The sequence below is a fragment of the Chlamydotis macqueenii genome, chromosome 2 (genome assembly GCF_036417535.1).
Source record: "Chlamydotis macqueenii isolate bChlMac1 chromosome 2, bChlMac1.mat, whole genome shotgun sequence".
Classification (NCBI taxonomy): Eukaryota; Metazoa; Chordata; class Aves; order Otidiformes; family Otididae; genus Chlamydotis; species Chlamydotis macqueenii.
The window spans coordinates 50,990,813-51,008,287 of NC_141557.1; the positions used below are offsets into that span (position 1 = coordinate 50,990,813).

Below are 17,475 nucleotides of genomic sequence, written 5' to 3' on the forward strand. Positions count from 1 at the left end.
TTTCCACAGATCGCCCTTAAAAGAGCAGAGGAATGCAGCAGTGCAAGTCAATAAATCTGTAAATGCAGGCTTGCTGCTAAGGTAGCACCACATACTTCCGCTGTCTTGGTCATTGCCACCGACAGCTTGCGCCTAGAACTCGCCATCTAGGTCAGCATTTCCAGCTTACATCACCTGTTACACTTTACATCTTTCCTTGATGAGGATAATTTTTCATCTTAGGCAACGAACAAATGCAGAATTATTTTCTACAATGAATTAACAGCCCAATTAGCCTAAATAAAGGTGCACCACTCCCTTAGATATATCCAGTTCCATACCTAACATCTTCCTGTGGACTCATTTCCTTATTTTGTACTTAATGACTTTCATTAACATGTGCTTGGAAGTTTAAGTAGACAGCCTTCCATGTATCCATAGATGAAATTTGTTCTTCCACCATCCATGTTGTATTGCTACTCTTCTGCCATGTGTCTATCATAAGAAAAAAAAAAAACAACCCCAAAAACAAAAAAAAACAACAACAAAAAAATCAAAAACAAAAACAAAAAACAAAACCAAAAACATCTTTCCTCTTCATACTTGATGAGCTGCTGGTCTCTAGCAGCCTCTGCCTTCACATATATTTTAACCAGGTCATGGTAACTGCCCATGGGCAATTTTTGGTGCTGGCTAACCCCGAGGCATCACATTATCTTCCCAAATCAAGTAGTATTTTGGGGATATGCTTACTGAAGAGACTCCTTTCTTAAACATGTGGAGTCCAGCTTTTATTCTTCAGGCTACAAACTGGTATCTCAAATGCATAGATGACATTATGAAAAAAAGCAGAAAGTGTTTTATTCTTTATTTTAAATGAATAAAATAAATCTCAACATATAGTTTGAAAATATTTAAAAGACATCAGAAAAAGAAAACTAGATTTAGAAACAGGTACAAAAGTGACAGGATGAAAATAGTATAAGCTAACAGAACTTAGTGTTTCAAGTGTGAATATACAACAGCAATAGCAATTTTAAGTACTCCACTATTGCATTTGCAATAGTGAGGTAATGAGATAGTATTTCACTAAGCCCAGTGAAAAGCTGTGGAAATTGCAAGTTTTAACTGAGAAGTTTTGCCATTTTAATGATGCATCCGCAGTACTGTTTTTATCTGCTTTTATGGACATGTCTATGAGGGGGAGAAAGACCCATACTTACAGCCAGCAGAGTATTAGTTGGTACATAGCAGCTTCATAGTGTCTTATGGAAAACAAAACAAAAAAAACTTTTACAACGTATTCCTGGTTCTCAAATGGAGGAGAACTCTAGCTTGTACAAATCACGAGTTCCAGGAAATATACTTATGTATACAACCCTAATTTTTTTCTGTTTGTATTTTTTAATATATGTAGCAGTCCTAACAAAATATTCAAGACATTTCATTTCTATCAAAGTGCAATATACTGCATACATCGTTTCACACCTGTAAACCACACAGGATACATGCCATGCACTTATCCATACCGGTTGGTATAAGAAATTGCAAAAGAAGCATGAATATATTGTGCACATCTTTTGCTTTGGCCACAAGGACACTGTGCAAGCAAGATATATCTATATTGCATGTTGCAGAATAAAGTTTACTAGTAACTTGTATGCTTGATCATTAAAAAAATTAAAACAAAACCAACTATCGACAAACCCTCCAATATTAAATCTTGTGCTTCAGCATCGTACTTGTTCGAGAACTCTGAGCTATTGTTTCTTTCAAGGAGTTATCTAGTAAGCTTGTTTTTTCTCTAGCTTGCTTTGCCACCCCCTTCCTGCCCTGAAGTGTGATATCCTGCAATAATTTAGTTGTTTAAAGAAGAGAATGTACTTAGCTAAAAAAGATTTCCAAAAAAGGAGTTATATAAATATTTAGCACATTCAGAAACAGCTAATTGCTTCCTACCATATTCAAAAGCTAGGAAGTAAAAGAGTTTAATTTTAAAGTGAAGTAAAAATACTGCATAACATAGACCTGTATAATGTTAAATACTCTCTCAAATTTAAAGCATAAGTGACCCAGAAGACTTCCCATATTTTCATTTCAGTTCTTTTTTTTGTGTAGTTCATGCGAGTTTTTGCATACGTATTTTCTTCGTATTTCCCTTCCAGAGCTTAAAGCTTTCCAATAGGTTTGTAGCAGGCATCAGGCTGCCACATGCGAAGGTCAACAAGGACTTGGTTGAGCTTTTGCATCCAAAGGTTACGCTCCTCTTTAGTATCAGCAGACAACCAGTTCCTAAAAGGCAAAGAACACAATGGATTAGATACATCTTTCTCTGCTTCTACTTAGATGTTCTGAAAAATGTCAGGCTGACAATCCATGGAAGCCCAAATAGCAGGGGTGGGATCAGGGGGAAGAAAGAAAGAAAGAAAGAAAAAGTCAAATATTCCACAATCCTGCTACCAAGCTACTTGGCATTTCCACTTCTGGAAAAGTTGAGTTTTGTCCTCAGAAGACTGAAATGGGTCAGCAAAACAAAACAGGACTAAAAGTGAACCAAGCAGTTCAAGTGTCATCCCAAAATCTTAGTATTTATACAAGCTTTGCATTGGCCTGTCAAAGTCGTAAAGCTCCTATATTATAAAAACTATCACTTGAGATAAAAGACCCCTCCCACCACACCCCATAACCTCCCACAGCGATTTTATCCACTCACTTTGTAACACAGAGCGTGTCTCTGCATTGGCTGACAAGAGTTTCTCTGTCATCTTCCCTTTGAGGGCGGACAGTTATTAGTTCAAAAGTGTTGGGATGGGCACAGAACTCCCTGTTGGCAGGTTCAATGCGATGATTAGTGCAGTTAGCCAAGTTTATCCGGCCCAAAGGATGCTGCAAGTTAAGGTAGTTCAGTCAACAATAGTGCAATCAAGAGTAATTCTGAAAAACCTATGCTTTGACAATTTTTGCCATATTAAGTGAAGCCCCCACCCTAAATCAATTACTCCATACAAAAAGAGGGATTCCACTTTTAACATTTAAGAGTCATAGCTGAAGCAAGATAACAGACAATGGAACATGCCCTGGCTCAGCCACATTCAATATAGCTAACAAATCCATCCCTGACCAAAGGCTTCGGCTCTAGAAAGATACATCTCTCCCTTTTCTTTATGCCTTAAAGACAATAACAAAAAAAAGCTTTTTAACTCTCAAATTCAAGAGAGCTTCATAATAAAATCCAAACCAGTAGAATAAGTCTTGTCAGTCTTTAGAAAACAAGCACTTTAAGGATGCTTGCATCATTCTTGTCAAACCCTACAAGCATATGTATTAACCTTCAAACATGCAACTAAGGCATCTAAGTGTCAAGTCCAGTTGCTTTAGCTCCCTCTATAGTCAATAGCTAGACCCCTTCAAAGAGCATTTCAAATTTCAAGGCAGTTATCTCTTTCTGCTGACTATAGACAGAGGCTCAGCTGTATGTCTAAAGTTAGTTACAGACTTTGGCTTAGATTCTTCACACCTACAACATACCTCATCAGGGAAACATCACAAGCTGCTCTTGGCTTGGAGAAGAGTTTGCTATTTATTGGGCATATTCACTATACTATTCCATAGATAGTTAAAATTACCTAAGTTACAGGAAAAAAGAAGGATATCTCCATTTCAAGGAATATTAAGAAACAGACTGCATGTTGGCGATATATGTACAGCCATGGAAAATTTACTTAAAAACCCCATTCCATGATTTAAAGCTATCATTGCCCAATACTGGTATTTCTGAGCTATGTCTATCTCCGTATGATAGAACGGATATAATAAGGGTAACTGGAGGCATTAATAAGGACAGAGTTCAATATTGCTGCAGATGATAGTGTAACTAAAGAATATAGCTGACCCTTTCCACAGTGAAAGAAATCTAGAATATTTTCAAGAACAGAATCTGGAAAACAAACCAAAGCTGTTTTCTTGCAGACAAAAGTAGAATAGGAACCTTTTTCTTGCTTAAATCAGTTTTTTTTTTTTTTTTTTGCCTATCTTCCATTGCAGTAGGCAGAGATTTTTCCCCTCTTTCCTGGTTGGGAAAGAAATACATTGATGTATTTTGGCAATGTCAGCTAACAGCATATGGTCTTCCTCTGTTAGCAGGGAAAAAACTAAACTCAGGCATCTGGATTGGCATAGAAGACCTAAAAGGACCAGAGTTTGCCATAGAGTTTAGGAAAGAAAGTGTTCTGCCAACAAACAAGCAAGCATTTAATAATAAATTGCTTAAGTGAGTTAGAAAAACCTTTTTGAAAGCAGTCTTTAAACGGATCTGGAAATATTTCAGAACACACTGCAAGAACAAGCTAAGGAGACAAGAAGTTTCACCTCAGTGACAGATGAACCTCTGATTTGTCTCAGACAGCCAATCACTTAGGTTTCCGTGAAAACCATTTAAGAAGCACCAGTTTCAACTATAAAGTGGAACTGCAAAAATACAACGACTGCAAATAAGATAGTCCATAATAACAGCTATACTTCTGCAATACAGGATTGCCCACTCTAATTCTTTACCGTATTAAGTGTTAGAGCCATTATTTTGTCTAAAACTTAAGGCAACTAGACACAGTCTGCTTATTAAGCTGTACAAGTCTGATCAATTTCAATTAAATGATTAGTCATTTGACAAGCACAATGGAAAGCCTTAAGACTAAAGGGGAAATTAAATATGGATCTTCCTCCCCTTTCCCACTAGATAAAGTGGTCATTTTCTAAGTTTGCCCTGATTTTGGTCAGATTTATGAAGACAACTCTCCTCCATTCCCCAAGAAAACTTTATGAGCTTGAATCTCATACTTTAAAGATACTTATTTGTTTTAAGCCTAAACATAACTGTCATTAAAAATGAACCCTAGTTGTGTAAGGTACTACAGAACTTTAGACTTGAGCTTTATAAAACACAATTACCTTTCGTTTTTCATCATCTGGGTATGTCCAGTAAGATATACAATTTCCAGACAGCACACACCAGCGCCTATGCCATGCTCCAAATCCACTAACGTCTTCAAACATAGTCTTTAAAAAAAAAAAGGGGTAACATTATACCTTGAGTTTGGTCTGTTCTCCACTATTTTTCTGCCAGATCAGTTCTGCAAGTACAACCCTTCATAGGAGTAAACATAAGAGAAGGAAAAAATACACACTAGGAGAGACTTCTATAATACAATATACTTATTTTCCAGATAGCATAGAAAATAAGCTTATGCTATAATTTTCAAGTTTGCAGCCTTTTGCTCAAGATGCACCTATCACTGCTATTTCAAATTACCAGATTTTCATGTTGGCAGTGGCAAGCATTCCCAGTATTTTAAGGTAATGGAGGGTAACTTATAGTAGATACAGGATGAATGGTTCACAAAATATGTATTAGTATCACATAATTTATCATGACTAGGTATTTAAGTAATCTTTGACTTACAATTCAGGATTACAAAATGTCTGGCTGTTCTACAGGCACACTCAGGAGTCCCGTCAGTTTAAAAGAAATTAGAAATTTGTTTTTAAATGTTTATGTTGGCAGTCATTTTACTGGATCCAGGATTATGCCAGTTTCAAGCACCATTTCCTCTGTACTGGAATGGAAAGTTTAGTATCTGACTTCTATCCCTGATTCTCTCAAAATTTGTACAGAACTGTTTTTCCTTCAATTAAATTTGTGTGTTATGGTTTTCATTCTCCACAATTCAGATTATAATTTTTAATGGTGCAGGGAGTTTCCAAACTCTTACCCTGAAAAAATTTAAAATGTACATGCACCATTCTTCAGGTTTTACACATTGCATAGTAGAAGTAAACAACACACTCTTAAATTAGTACACAAAAAAATGAAATAGGAAATACCATAAGCATATGAAATATTTGCATCTAATGAAATCTGTTCAACTTCAATTAAGTGAAAGAAATAATTGCTTGAAAAGAGTCTAAAGGAGTTCTGATTTCTGAAAGCATCAAAATAACAGCAAATGTTAATGTTCTGCTGAAGTATTTTAATCGCACATTTACTGCCATCTGCTGGACACAATCTCAACAGCTCCATCTATAAGGGCCAAGTATAAAACTGGACTTGGAAAAGGCAGCTCAGAGAGAACTGCTCAAGTTGTTTCAAAAAAAAAAAACAAAAAAAACCCACTTCCTTGTAAGTCAAAGTCTGAATACAATGGTGGGAAAAAAAAAAGTTATATATATACACACACATTTATTTTGCTAGGGAGAATGTTTTTACAAAAAAAAAAAAATCCAAGATGTCCTGTAAGTTTCTGTCAGCTCACATCACAGATTATAGCAAGGGATGGTTCAGAACAACATATGAACAGTGTTTAGAAGAGAAAGATATAAAAACTCCTAGAAGGTAGGTTTAGTTTAGGCATGTTTAGAAGATAAACTAGGAAAGTTTTGAAGTCTGGTTCAGAGAGAGAGGGGAGGAAAAAAAAAAAAAAAGAAGAGTAATTTTTAAGCTTCACAATCACTACAAATACATGTGTGAGGTTAAAAAAGTGACTATATGTAACAGGACCTGTAATTTCCAAGGAAGGAAATTTAGGTGAATGCCTTACCAAGAACCCTTTTTCTTCCACAGAAGAGTCCACTTGACATTTTAACTTTAGATATACATGACCTTCCAAAGGAGACAGAAAGGGAACCTGCAAAAAGTAAATCAGTCATTTCATTTTAACACCTCTCAACTCCACCAGTTCAAGCAAGCCACCTGCACCAGGATGTTAAGCATTGTCTTGCTCTCAGGATTTTCAGCCGGAAAGAAGCAGTCATTCTCAAGCAAGACAGCAATAATCACTTTTTGTTTCAAGTTCATTTAGAAGCTTTTCAAGACTTATTTGCTTATTAGTTTGCTGAGGACATATGCACAAACATGCTTCTATGTAGCAAAAGAGGCACTCCAAGCATGGTTAAAAACAACACAAGGCACCACTCCACATCCTGCAAGCTTCTGCCTCAGTTTGACATTAAGCTGTTCGGAAAAATACCAAAGTTGGCTTAAACAGGACTGGTACTTGGATGTCACAAGCATTTTTGGCAGATATTGATGTAGTAGCACCTAGTCAGATAGATATTTGTAGTAAAAAAAAAAAAACCTAGAAAAGGAGAAGTAATGAAAGCAGTTGTTCTCAACTGGCACTCAAGGTGTTGAAGACCTGCATTCAGTTATTTCTAACAAAAGAGATTCCAAGCCCTATTTTCTACTTCTTAAAAAAAAAAACCCAAACAAAAAACAAAAAAACAAAACAAAAACACCTCCCCCCCCCCAAAAACACCAAAAAAATCCCCACACAACCAAAATACTCACACACAAAAAAAACTGCTTAGCTACTATGCCAGAGGTTGGTTAATGGTTATTTGATATTTAAGAGGATGGAGGAGCAGCATGCAACAAGAACTGCCCCTGGATTTCCCCTAACCCCTTCACACATAGCGTCCCATTACACTGAGTGCTCCCACCACTGCTGTCAAGAAATCACTTCATTTCCTTTTTTCCACAGAGAAACAAAGAGTCAAATTGCTAATTCAACAAGCAAATTATGCTATGCAGGGCCCTCTATATACCATATTTTGCTAATATGAATATTTGCTAAAATGAATAAGCAATGCTAGAAGAATCTTGCAAAAACAAAAATCAGAAACATCAGTGCTTTGTCTTACTAGAAAAACTGGAAGCGTTGATGGTGTGCTTAAATACAAAGAAACAGTCATTTGCCAGGGAACAGGCACGTGTACACAATAATGAAGTAGCTTTTAGAGCCATGGAATCAAACAGAATTAAGTTTTGCTAGTATTTAAAATGAACAAGAGTAACTCTTGGTAGTCAAAATGTACATCTGTAGGCCTCAATGAAGATTCTGGAAAAAAAAAGTCTCTTAGGACACTTTTGATTATAAATAGATGATAGGCACTACAATTATCATCTGCTTAATTTTTAGAGAAAGCATTTGTAAAATTATCTAAAACACTTTGTTCTGAGGGATCTAAATTAACTACTAATTAGATAAAACTTTTTTTTCAGAGATTAAAGGTCAATTATTTCTTTGAAGCATATCAATTTACACAATTCCTGAAGCCCAAAAATGTATATTACCAGCAAAATATTTTAGTTGCACATTTGTGTACAGATAAGAACCTCACATTTTCATGTGTTTAGTACTTTCAAAACTTTAGTTCTTTATGATGGCTTTTTGCCTAAAAAACAAAGGTCTCAATAGGTCTTGACACAACAAGGTCTTGATAGAGTAAGAAATCTGATATTTAGTTCCTGAGTGATTTTAATTTTCATTCTTCAGTGTCAACAAGTTGAGTTAGCCCAGCATGTAGGCCACCAGTCATTTTAATCTCATCCTCTATCAACAGAGTAGCTGATTTTATGTTCTGTGCAGTTCATCAAGAAGTTGGCTCAAATTTCCTGACTAGTAATCTGTAAGAGAGACATTGATTTACTCTAAAGTAAGAAAAACCCTCCTCTAGTGATCTAAGACAACATAAGACACATGCTAGTTAAGGAAAAACTCTAGGTGGCCTAGATGACTTTGACTTCTAGCAGCATGCTTATTATTGTAGAGGATGGGGTGTAGAATTCTGAAAGTCTTAAAGGCTCCTAACATCATATGCTTAGTTAGTGAATCTTCATAAGCATTTTTTAGACAAATTAAAAAAAAAACCACTGAAAAAAAAGCCAGACAGACATGAGCAACATGCATTAGGAAGCAGTTTTCTATTTAAAGAGCAACCTTGTCCTGGAACATATAATAGCCCAAGAGTTCTTTTTCCTCCCCTTCAAAATTTATCTAGGGAAAAAAGAAACATGCTCAATGCGATTAATGTAAAGTTAAAGTTTTAAAAAAAAAATTTTTAAATGGACACAGTTATACGTGAGGACATTTTGGTCCTTTCTACCCTGAGTTTTGACAGTGCATATAAAAGAGGAATGAAACTCAAAAAAAAACCCACTGTGGCAGCAGTTTGTTCTGTATTAGAAATGCATGAGGCAAGCTAAAAACTAGCTGTTTGGTATGGCCACAGGCCAAGTCAAAACTGAAGGTTTAAGGAGGTGATAATTTGACAAAAAAAGTTACTGGACAAAAAGGGGAATTCTTATTCATAACTGTTGAAGTTTGGACCTGGAAAAGTTTAAATGAATGGTTGTTTTCCTGGAACTCTATTTGAACCTTGGGCTATAGTTTACTAGTCTAGTCCAGTGTCCTGCCCTAAAAAGTAAACTAAAAAAGTTCAAACTCAAATTGCTGAATATAATATAAAAGCTGATTCCATAACTCCAAGAACAAGGAGTTTACAATAACCAAGAAATACATAAGATTTATACACATAGTTCTGGTTAAGAGTAATATTTGTGCTGAAGAACCAAAGCTGGTACTTCTGAAGTTCAGAGTCAGTAACAGCAATGCAATTCAACTGTTAAGTTTTGCAAACTGTTTCAGTAAAGGAGTCTGCTTCTGTCTGCAAAAAGTAGAATTTCTAAATCAAGTTGTGATTATTGCAATATTTTGTTTCTAACCTTGTGCACAAAGACAAGCAGTTCTTGTTATCTAATCTCTTATCAGAAGCTATAATTGCAATACTACTATCATCAGAATAAGACTTCATTAGTCAAGTAGAAAACTTATGCTGCTGTTTGAAAAAAGCTGTAATTCAGTATTACCATATGCTGTAGTAACTTTTTAATTAATTTAAGTTAGCTTAGGATAGCTGCTGTCATAAACACCTATTAAAGTAGGTTTTAGGTATAAGATACTATGAGGTTAGAGATAAAAATAAACGTAAGATTGGGGGTTTTAACTTCTAATGGTAAGAGCTAACAAACCTATTCTGTTTAGACACAGAACTAATGGCATAAAACTCAATATTTTTTTTGGAAGAGAGCTATTATTAAGACAGTTTTGGTTCTACAAATTTAATTGGTAATATGAAAAGAAACTCATACTCCTAACAATATTTAAATAGCAATTTTAAAGTCAATTAAATGGAGAAAATTTCAAATACTTATCATTAAAACACACTAAACATCTTATTTAGCGGTAACTGCAAGACTGAGAACAATGAACAATATGAAGACCATGTACAGAGATATCAAATTATCATTGCACAACCATACCTTCCATTGAGCTACACAAAAGAAAGAACATCTGGCATAATGTAAGACTTTTTCTGTTGTATCTTGAAATTACATTTCAGTCATATGAAATTAAATGAGTAATAACAACTATACATAATTTATATATATATATATATATAAAAACAACATATATATAAACCTATATGTTTCATTTCTAGAATAGTAACTGCACCTGAAAACAGTAAACCCAGATTCATATTTGTAGTTCTAGTAGTATGTAATTACATTTGGATTAGTAACCAATAATTTCTATTACCTTTTCCAATGCAAATTTGGCGTTTCCTACAGAAGACAGTGATAGCTTGTGGGATCCAACAAGCGTGAAATTAGTCGTGCGTACAGCATTAGGGCCACCTGGACTGGCCATGGCTGTGAAGAAAGAAGTTAGAGTCAAGTTGTAACACAACATACAATCAGGATGCTGCAAGGCTTAAGGCAGCTTTATTTGCACAACTGTATGCATGCCCTACTCAGTACTCCAGAAGTACCCTTTGCAGTGCAACCCAGCAGCACATTCAGACAGGATCTTGGTGCACACTATTCCTCTTCAGTAGATTTTTTTTTTTTTCAGAAGTAAGTTTTGAAATATTCACAAAGGAGATGACAAAGCATTTTAAGAAATCTCAGGGGAACAGAGCACTCTAGGGCACACTACAAAGCACCCATGCCCTGCAGTAGGAACTTGACTTTCAAATTTCTTAACCTCTTCTCAAGTGACACGCTATAGTCTCCCAGAAGTTGTATACCTATATTCTTCTTTGTACTTATAGCAAAAGAAAAAAAAAGCACTATAGCTCATGCACAGGAATCTGACTAGTTGCAGCAGCGTGTTAGATATTCCAGAATTAGTTCATTAGCTCCTTATTGCTGCAATTTGTACTGAAGCTAGCTCAAGTATCTTATACTGTAGTCAGACAAGCGTATAAATATTTTTATGTAGTTAGAAAAAACACTCAGATGCTGTTCTTCTCTTCCAAGAGCCAGAAATACATAAAAATGTTAAAAACACTACACGCAAGCAATACTTCAGGATCTGTTCATATTTTCAAGTTTGTTCTGTATTACTTTGTTGACATCAGATTCTAGTTTAAAATATTAAAGTTTGTTTGAGTTCACCTTTTCAGGAAAAGAATGTAAGCCACAGGTATTTGATACTAGATTCTAATTTTGATTTTGTGAAGAGATCTTCTATTAAACATAATGGTAACTCAGATGTAAACATAGGGCCAGTTTCTGGGCTGGCAAACTGACATTGTTCTGTGTATTACTTCCAAATTATCATCCAAGTATTATTTATTTATATACTGCTTTAGACAGCAAGCATAGATTATTCATCTTAGCATAAGATTTTTAGATTTAGATGTTTACTTACCTGGAGTAAGAAGGGTGCTTTTCTAGAAAGAGAGAAAGAAAAATAAGAGTTTAGTGGAAAATTAAATTTCTGACAATTTCTACAGAAGGCTAAGCTAGGGTAGAAGAAAAAACATCTGAAATACTTTAAAATAAACAAAACTTGAAAATAAAGTCTAAAAAAATGCGTAATAACTGCACACTTCCAGCAAGACATATTTAGAGCTGCTACCTGAAGTTTGGCAGAAAGCTGGACAGTTTATAGAGTTTTGAGTAAGGGACACACAGACCTTACTATAGGCACAGCCTTATTCAGTGTGAGAATATGGCCTTTGGAAGTGGTCATAACAAAATACTGTTACAATATTACATTCATACTTACAGAGGTAATAGATGTTAATAATCTCTTCGGAGTAATAACCTACAAAAGAAGATAAGATAAATGCAGTTGCTATTGAATTTGTCCATCACATTAGTGTGAAAATTAGACAGTGAAACTACTGAAGGCTTATCTAAATAAATTTTGAATGGATACTAGCTGTTGTAATGATCAAGTCTTGTTTTTTGACTGAATGTAATGTATTTCAGTGGAAGGAATGCTACAGTAGGAGGACAGTATGCATTTGAAAAAGAAAAAAAACAAAAACAATCTTAGTAGACCCTTTTCCTTCATATAACAGGGCCTCAAAGTTAGATTTGCTCATTAAAGATAAGAGTTAACAATATGAGTACAGACATGTTCAGTGTGCTACTGTTCTACATTATCTATATTTTCAGGTGAAAATCTCAATGTTTAAGTGAGACTGTATATTAAACGTGAACTGGAATTACGTACTTATCTATTATTGAAGCTGGAAGACGTGTAAGAAGCTTGTCAAAAAAGCAGATACAGGATGCCATAAGCAAACCTATAACTCCACATCAGCAGCTTACCTATAGTGTCACAAAACCATTCAGTTTTAAGTAAAGACTCCTTTAAACTACAGCACAGGAGAGAAAGAAATCCTGGACTTCAAACTGTTTTATTGGGGGATAGGTGGAAGCATGTTTTTACTGTGCCAAAAGCAAAGATTAAAGAAAGTTCCTATCTCTGTTTGCAGAGACAGGATTTAAGTACCCATTCTCACAGAAAGACACTCAAGTTTCTTGTTTTTATTAAGTTACAAATATCTTGACAAGGAGAAAATCAAACCTAAAATCATTAAAACATTGTGTGCTCAGCTATTGGAACGACAGGAATTAAAAACAAAACCGAAAAACCCACCTCCAGAAAGTCACTGCCTTGCTTGGGGTCACAAAGAGTTAAGAAAGCACAAACATTTGAAATGTGTACCCTACCCAAGCTGAAATGTTTATGTCCAAGGAGTTATCAGAACAATGTTTGCTTTAAAAAAAAATCAGCATCTAGTGTTTTTACTTAACACTAGGGAGGGGGAAATAAATGTTGCAGTTGAACAATAGAGCCTTTAAGACAAATCAAACTGCAGAGTAGGGCATATTGACTGGTGTAGTTTAAGTAAAATTGAGAATAAGGGCACTAAATCATTATCAGAGGCATCACACGTAATAAGAAAAGTTTGCAAAACATAGCATTTTGCAGAACTCTTAAGATTTCTTCTCCTTCCCCTCCAATATATTTCAGACTCAATCAAGTGCTGCAGGTCCAAGCTACTAATAGCTGCAGGACTCCAGAACCCATCTGTCATTGCAGATGTTCCAAGAAAGAACAAGAGGAGTGAAAGCAAGCAACAGATTGTCTAAGACTATTAGTCAGTTCTCCCTGAACACTGTAGTCTTCCTAGTGTACCTTCTGTTGAAATACAACATAATGATTTCCATATTTCATTTACCTTGGATTTATTTGCCTTCTTCCTTTTATCAGTGCTTGTAACTTCTTTTCTCTGCACCTATAAAGGCAAGAAGGTATTAAGAAAGTAGAACACATCAATCTCTTACACAGCCTCTTGACAGAAACTGATACATACCAAACTGTAAACTTCTATATTTATTTCAAAGTCATTTGACACATCATGCCTAAAAGGGAGGAGGGGGAAAAATAAAAAATATGTTAAACAGACAGAAGCAAAAATGTTGGGGTTTTTTTTTTGGTTTTGTTTTTATTTTTTAGTTACTCTTTACTTCTTCCGCTACTTAAAACTGTTTGAGATCCTTTCACTTCTACAAAAGTCCTCTTCAGTGCAAGCAGCACTGCTGTTTTAAGACTTGAGTTTATTGCTATTTCAAGATACTTTCTATAACTCAAAGAACAAAATGGGACAGAGGACAAGGGATAGACAGAGTGTCCCATAAAGTGTCCCCATTTCTTAGATTTTACACTTCAGTCCACTGCTGGCACACATTTCTAGAAACAGATACTGGATTTTTTGAGTAAATAGCTTTAAGGAAAAGTTCCAGTTGGGTTGGACTTTAAAAAGGGAGCTTGCGAATTTATTTTGGAAGAAGACTTTTGCTAACAAACAGCCATTTGAACTCACAACATCTTTTTAGCTAACATATGAATTGAAATTTGAGTTCTAAGAGTACTATTTTTTCCAGATACTAAAACCAAATAGCTATATAAAATGTTAGTTGCTGCAAAAGAGGAAAAAACACATAATCTAAGCTAGAGCAATCCATCTGTCATTGCAGGTGTTCCAGGAGAGAACAAAAGTAGAAAAAGCAAGAGATAAATTAGCTGGCGGATGGTAGAATAAGTCTAGATTGCTCTCCCGAGAGATGTGCTTTCCAGCTATTTCTTGAAGCAGGAAATACCCATACCACATGATTTCATCGTATTTGTTTGCAGAATATGACAAACATTTTTATGCATGCTACACCATCACAGTTGAAACTGGTTCCAAACCAGGTTTTTTTATACTTACATAGTAAATGTCGTAGTAAAAGTAAGAGCATCTCCATTCAGGGAGCTGGCAGTACTTGCTAATGGAGTTGCAACAATGTTTTCTGCTCCAGATCTCAGTATTATTACATAGTAGTAATTTGCTGCTTCTGTAAATACATATCAGATTATTTTGTTAGCCAGGGGTGTACAAGCATATAAAAACCCTCAAGCACTACATTGCCATTAAACACATCTCTGTTTCATTTCACTTAAACACTTGGTTACAGTCAAGATTTGCTTGTAAACTTACTCTTAAAACAAGTTCTTTTTCCTACTGTGTCCACTAGTAAGACTGTCTCCACAGTACTTGTAACAACTGCATTACTGCCTGAGGCATCTCAGGCCAGACCTACACTACTCAGTGTGTGAGAGGGGAGAAGAACTTTCAGTCAGACTGAGCAGTTAATTTTAGTTCCTTATACTCTGTTGTTAGTCTCTAAGCCTCCCAACTTAACCATGTATGAGCTTTCGCTACTGCCCATTCTCATGCTTTTTTTCAGTCCTATGAAGGAACTGGTTATCCAGGCAAGTAGTTTCTTTAACCTTTTCACATAAGGAAAAAAAAAAGACAGACTACCACAAGCACAAATCTCAATAGTGTCAGGAGATAATTTGGTGTTTGTGCAGCAACTTGCTGAACAGTAAAGCAAGAGCATTGCATAATGTCATACTATGTTAAAAAAACAACAATAAAACAATCAAAATAGTTTGAGTGCTCTGTTGCATAGGACAAGTCACAACTTTCAGAACAACTGTTGGAGACTCCAGTAAGCATTGATTTGCACTCCTTATATTTGATGTTCTCTTCAGAGATTAAAGTGATGAATAGAGTTTCTGGTGCACAATGTATAGCAAGTGCTGCACTTCCAGAATAAAGTTTTCTCAACAAATAGTTCATAGTTGTGTGTTTAGACAATCTGGTTTTGAGAATTACTGATAGAAACTAAACTTACATGTTTGTAAACATTAGAGGCTTTCCTATAATAGAGATGAATTGTCTCATGCAACAAGAACTGTAACATATCAGGAGTAGGGTGGAGGTGGTAAATTAGGTCAGATACATATATTTATATTCTTGGCTGTGGTTTTATTTGAAGATATAAAAGCATACTGTACATTTCATAGGACAGCTAAACAAGAAAATAGGAAAGGCTACATATGAATTCATTCGTAGAAGTTTTGCAATAAATATTAAACAAGACTTTGTCTAATGATTTTTGTCCTCAAGTTTTAGTGGGGCAAGGAGTAGGAACCTGTCCAGCTACAAACATATTCTGTGCCATTAAATAAAATAGCAGTGGTTATTGTGGGCTTGCAGATTCTTTAAACAACCACAAGATAGAAGTTTACTATGTTTCATGATAAATCTCTAGACCTACAGAGAGATATTGCCAGATTCTTCTGGAACAGAAGAAACAAATCCAGATTTTAACACTTTAATGACTTAAATATGACAAGTTAATGGAAGATTAGTCTTTGTATATTAAGTATTTTTGGATGTTAACAGAAGAACTGAAAACTGAGAAGAGCATTTCACAACATCATAGAGGTCAGAATTTATGTATGATATTTAGTACTAGACTTGCATCCATAAAAAAAAAAATTCCAAGGCAGCAAGAGAGAAGACAACCTGAGATACAAAATTCTACTTCCTCCCCAACAGGCTACAGGGAACCACAAAGATCTTTAAAACTGGCTGGGAAAGTCTTGATAAGTTTCTCAAGCCTCACAAGACAGAAAAGGATGCAACCAAAGCCACCATGGAAAATACTGAAAACTTTGCCAAAAAAAAAAAAAATCCCAGATCAATTAAATCTAATTGCTAAATTTTCATGGCCCTCAGAGTTCTGAGAAACACCAAGGCAGAAGACAAAAATCAAGGAGAATGAACCAGAAATATATGTAGGGAGGATGAGGAAAGGTGGAGGGAAGGGGTAAAGCTTTCAGTTGATAGTTTTACCTGGCTTTTGAACTGTACCACATACAAAGTCTGCTTTTAGAGGTAGACGCATTTCTGAAATTGAAACAGATCCCCTGGATGGATCAAATTCAGTGGATGTAGAAGCAGCTTTATTTCTTTTACTATGAGGTCCCTCAGTCTTCAGTTTATTCAGTTCTTCCAATAAAGCAGTTCTCTTCTCAGCTGCATAGAGAAATTAATTAATTTAATTGTAGTTTTAACAGAGGAAAAAGTAGTACTGAACAATTTTTTTTTACCATAATGCAAATGCAACAGAAGTGTGGATCATTTTCCAGAATAGTAGGAATACTAGAGACAAGAACAATACCAAAAGCATCCTCTGGCCTATAGAAGAAGCTAAGACAGAACAGATATTACCCTCTCCTGTTTTCCAGGCGAAGAACTATAAGTAAGTGTCTACAAGGTAGCATAATAAGTGCATTTCCAGAGTTCAGTAATTTTTCCTAAAGTGTTCATGACAAAGAATTGAACTCAAGCCTAAAAACATACTTGCTAAGAGAAGAAGTCTCTCTGCCTCTGCTTCTTCTTGTGACCCTTTTCCATGTTCCTCATCAAAACAGCAGTTCAGAGCTTGACTGGCTTGATGAATCACTGTCTGCTGCATGTTGATCTCATTATTCAGCTCCTAGAGTAAACCAGTAGTAAAAATAATAAGCAAGAGGAGAGGTATTTAATGTTACATTCAAACAGGGAAATATCTTGAGATTAGCACTTCTGAGGATATGCTTCAGAAAAATCAGATCTCTTAGATAGTAAGCTACTAAAACTTTGCAACTTACAGTTACTTCTGCAAAATAATATTGCAGCACAACTTTTTTGTTACCTCAGAGATAGTTTAAATACAGTGGGGAGTAAATTACTTCAGTGTTTGTACACTTCGCATCCAGTCTAGTCTTCCCTTCACCAGGGGAAGCAGCAGTTAACCAGAAATTCAGGAAGGTAGGTGAATGAAACACCAGTGAAGATCAGAATATTGCCTACTGAAAATATGTAGTTATGAATCTTGCCTAATTCAAAAGATAGTAGTAATATACATATTCCCTGTCCCCTTCTCAAAACAATACCTTATTCTCTCCAGACTTACTT

General features: G+C 35.4%; 1 protein-coding gene across 1 annotated transcript in view; it reads right to left on the reverse strand.

Moving 5' to 3' along the window:
* Positions 1-832: 832 nt before the first annotated feature.
* Positions 833-17,475, reverse strand: part of ANLN (anillin, actin binding protein) — a 28,999-nt gene continuing 12,356 nt past the window's right edge. Inside the window, exons 13-24 of the mRNA XM_086741662.1 lie at positions 16,879-17,014; positions 16,369-16,551; positions 14,389-14,515; positions 13,492-13,540; positions 13,357-13,413; positions 11,889-11,927; positions 11,529-11,550; positions 10,413-10,525; positions 6,573-6,659; positions 4,927-5,034; positions 2,693-2,865; positions 833-2,271 (exon numbers count right to left, since the gene is read on the reverse strand). Coding sequence (XP_086597788.1) covers positions 2,148-2,271; positions 2,693-2,865; positions 4,927-5,034; positions 6,573-6,659; positions 10,413-10,525; positions 11,529-11,550; positions 11,889-11,927; positions 13,357-13,413; positions 13,492-13,540; positions 14,389-14,515; positions 16,369-16,551; positions 16,879-17,014 — 1,218 coding nt within the window. The 3' untranslated portion in view covers positions 833-2,147. The remainder of the gene's footprint in view (positions 2,272-2,692; positions 2,866-4,926; positions 5,035-6,572; positions 6,660-10,412; positions 10,526-11,528; positions 11,551-11,888; positions 11,928-13,356; positions 13,414-13,491; positions 13,541-14,388; positions 14,516-16,368; positions 16,552-16,878; positions 17,015-17,475) is intronic.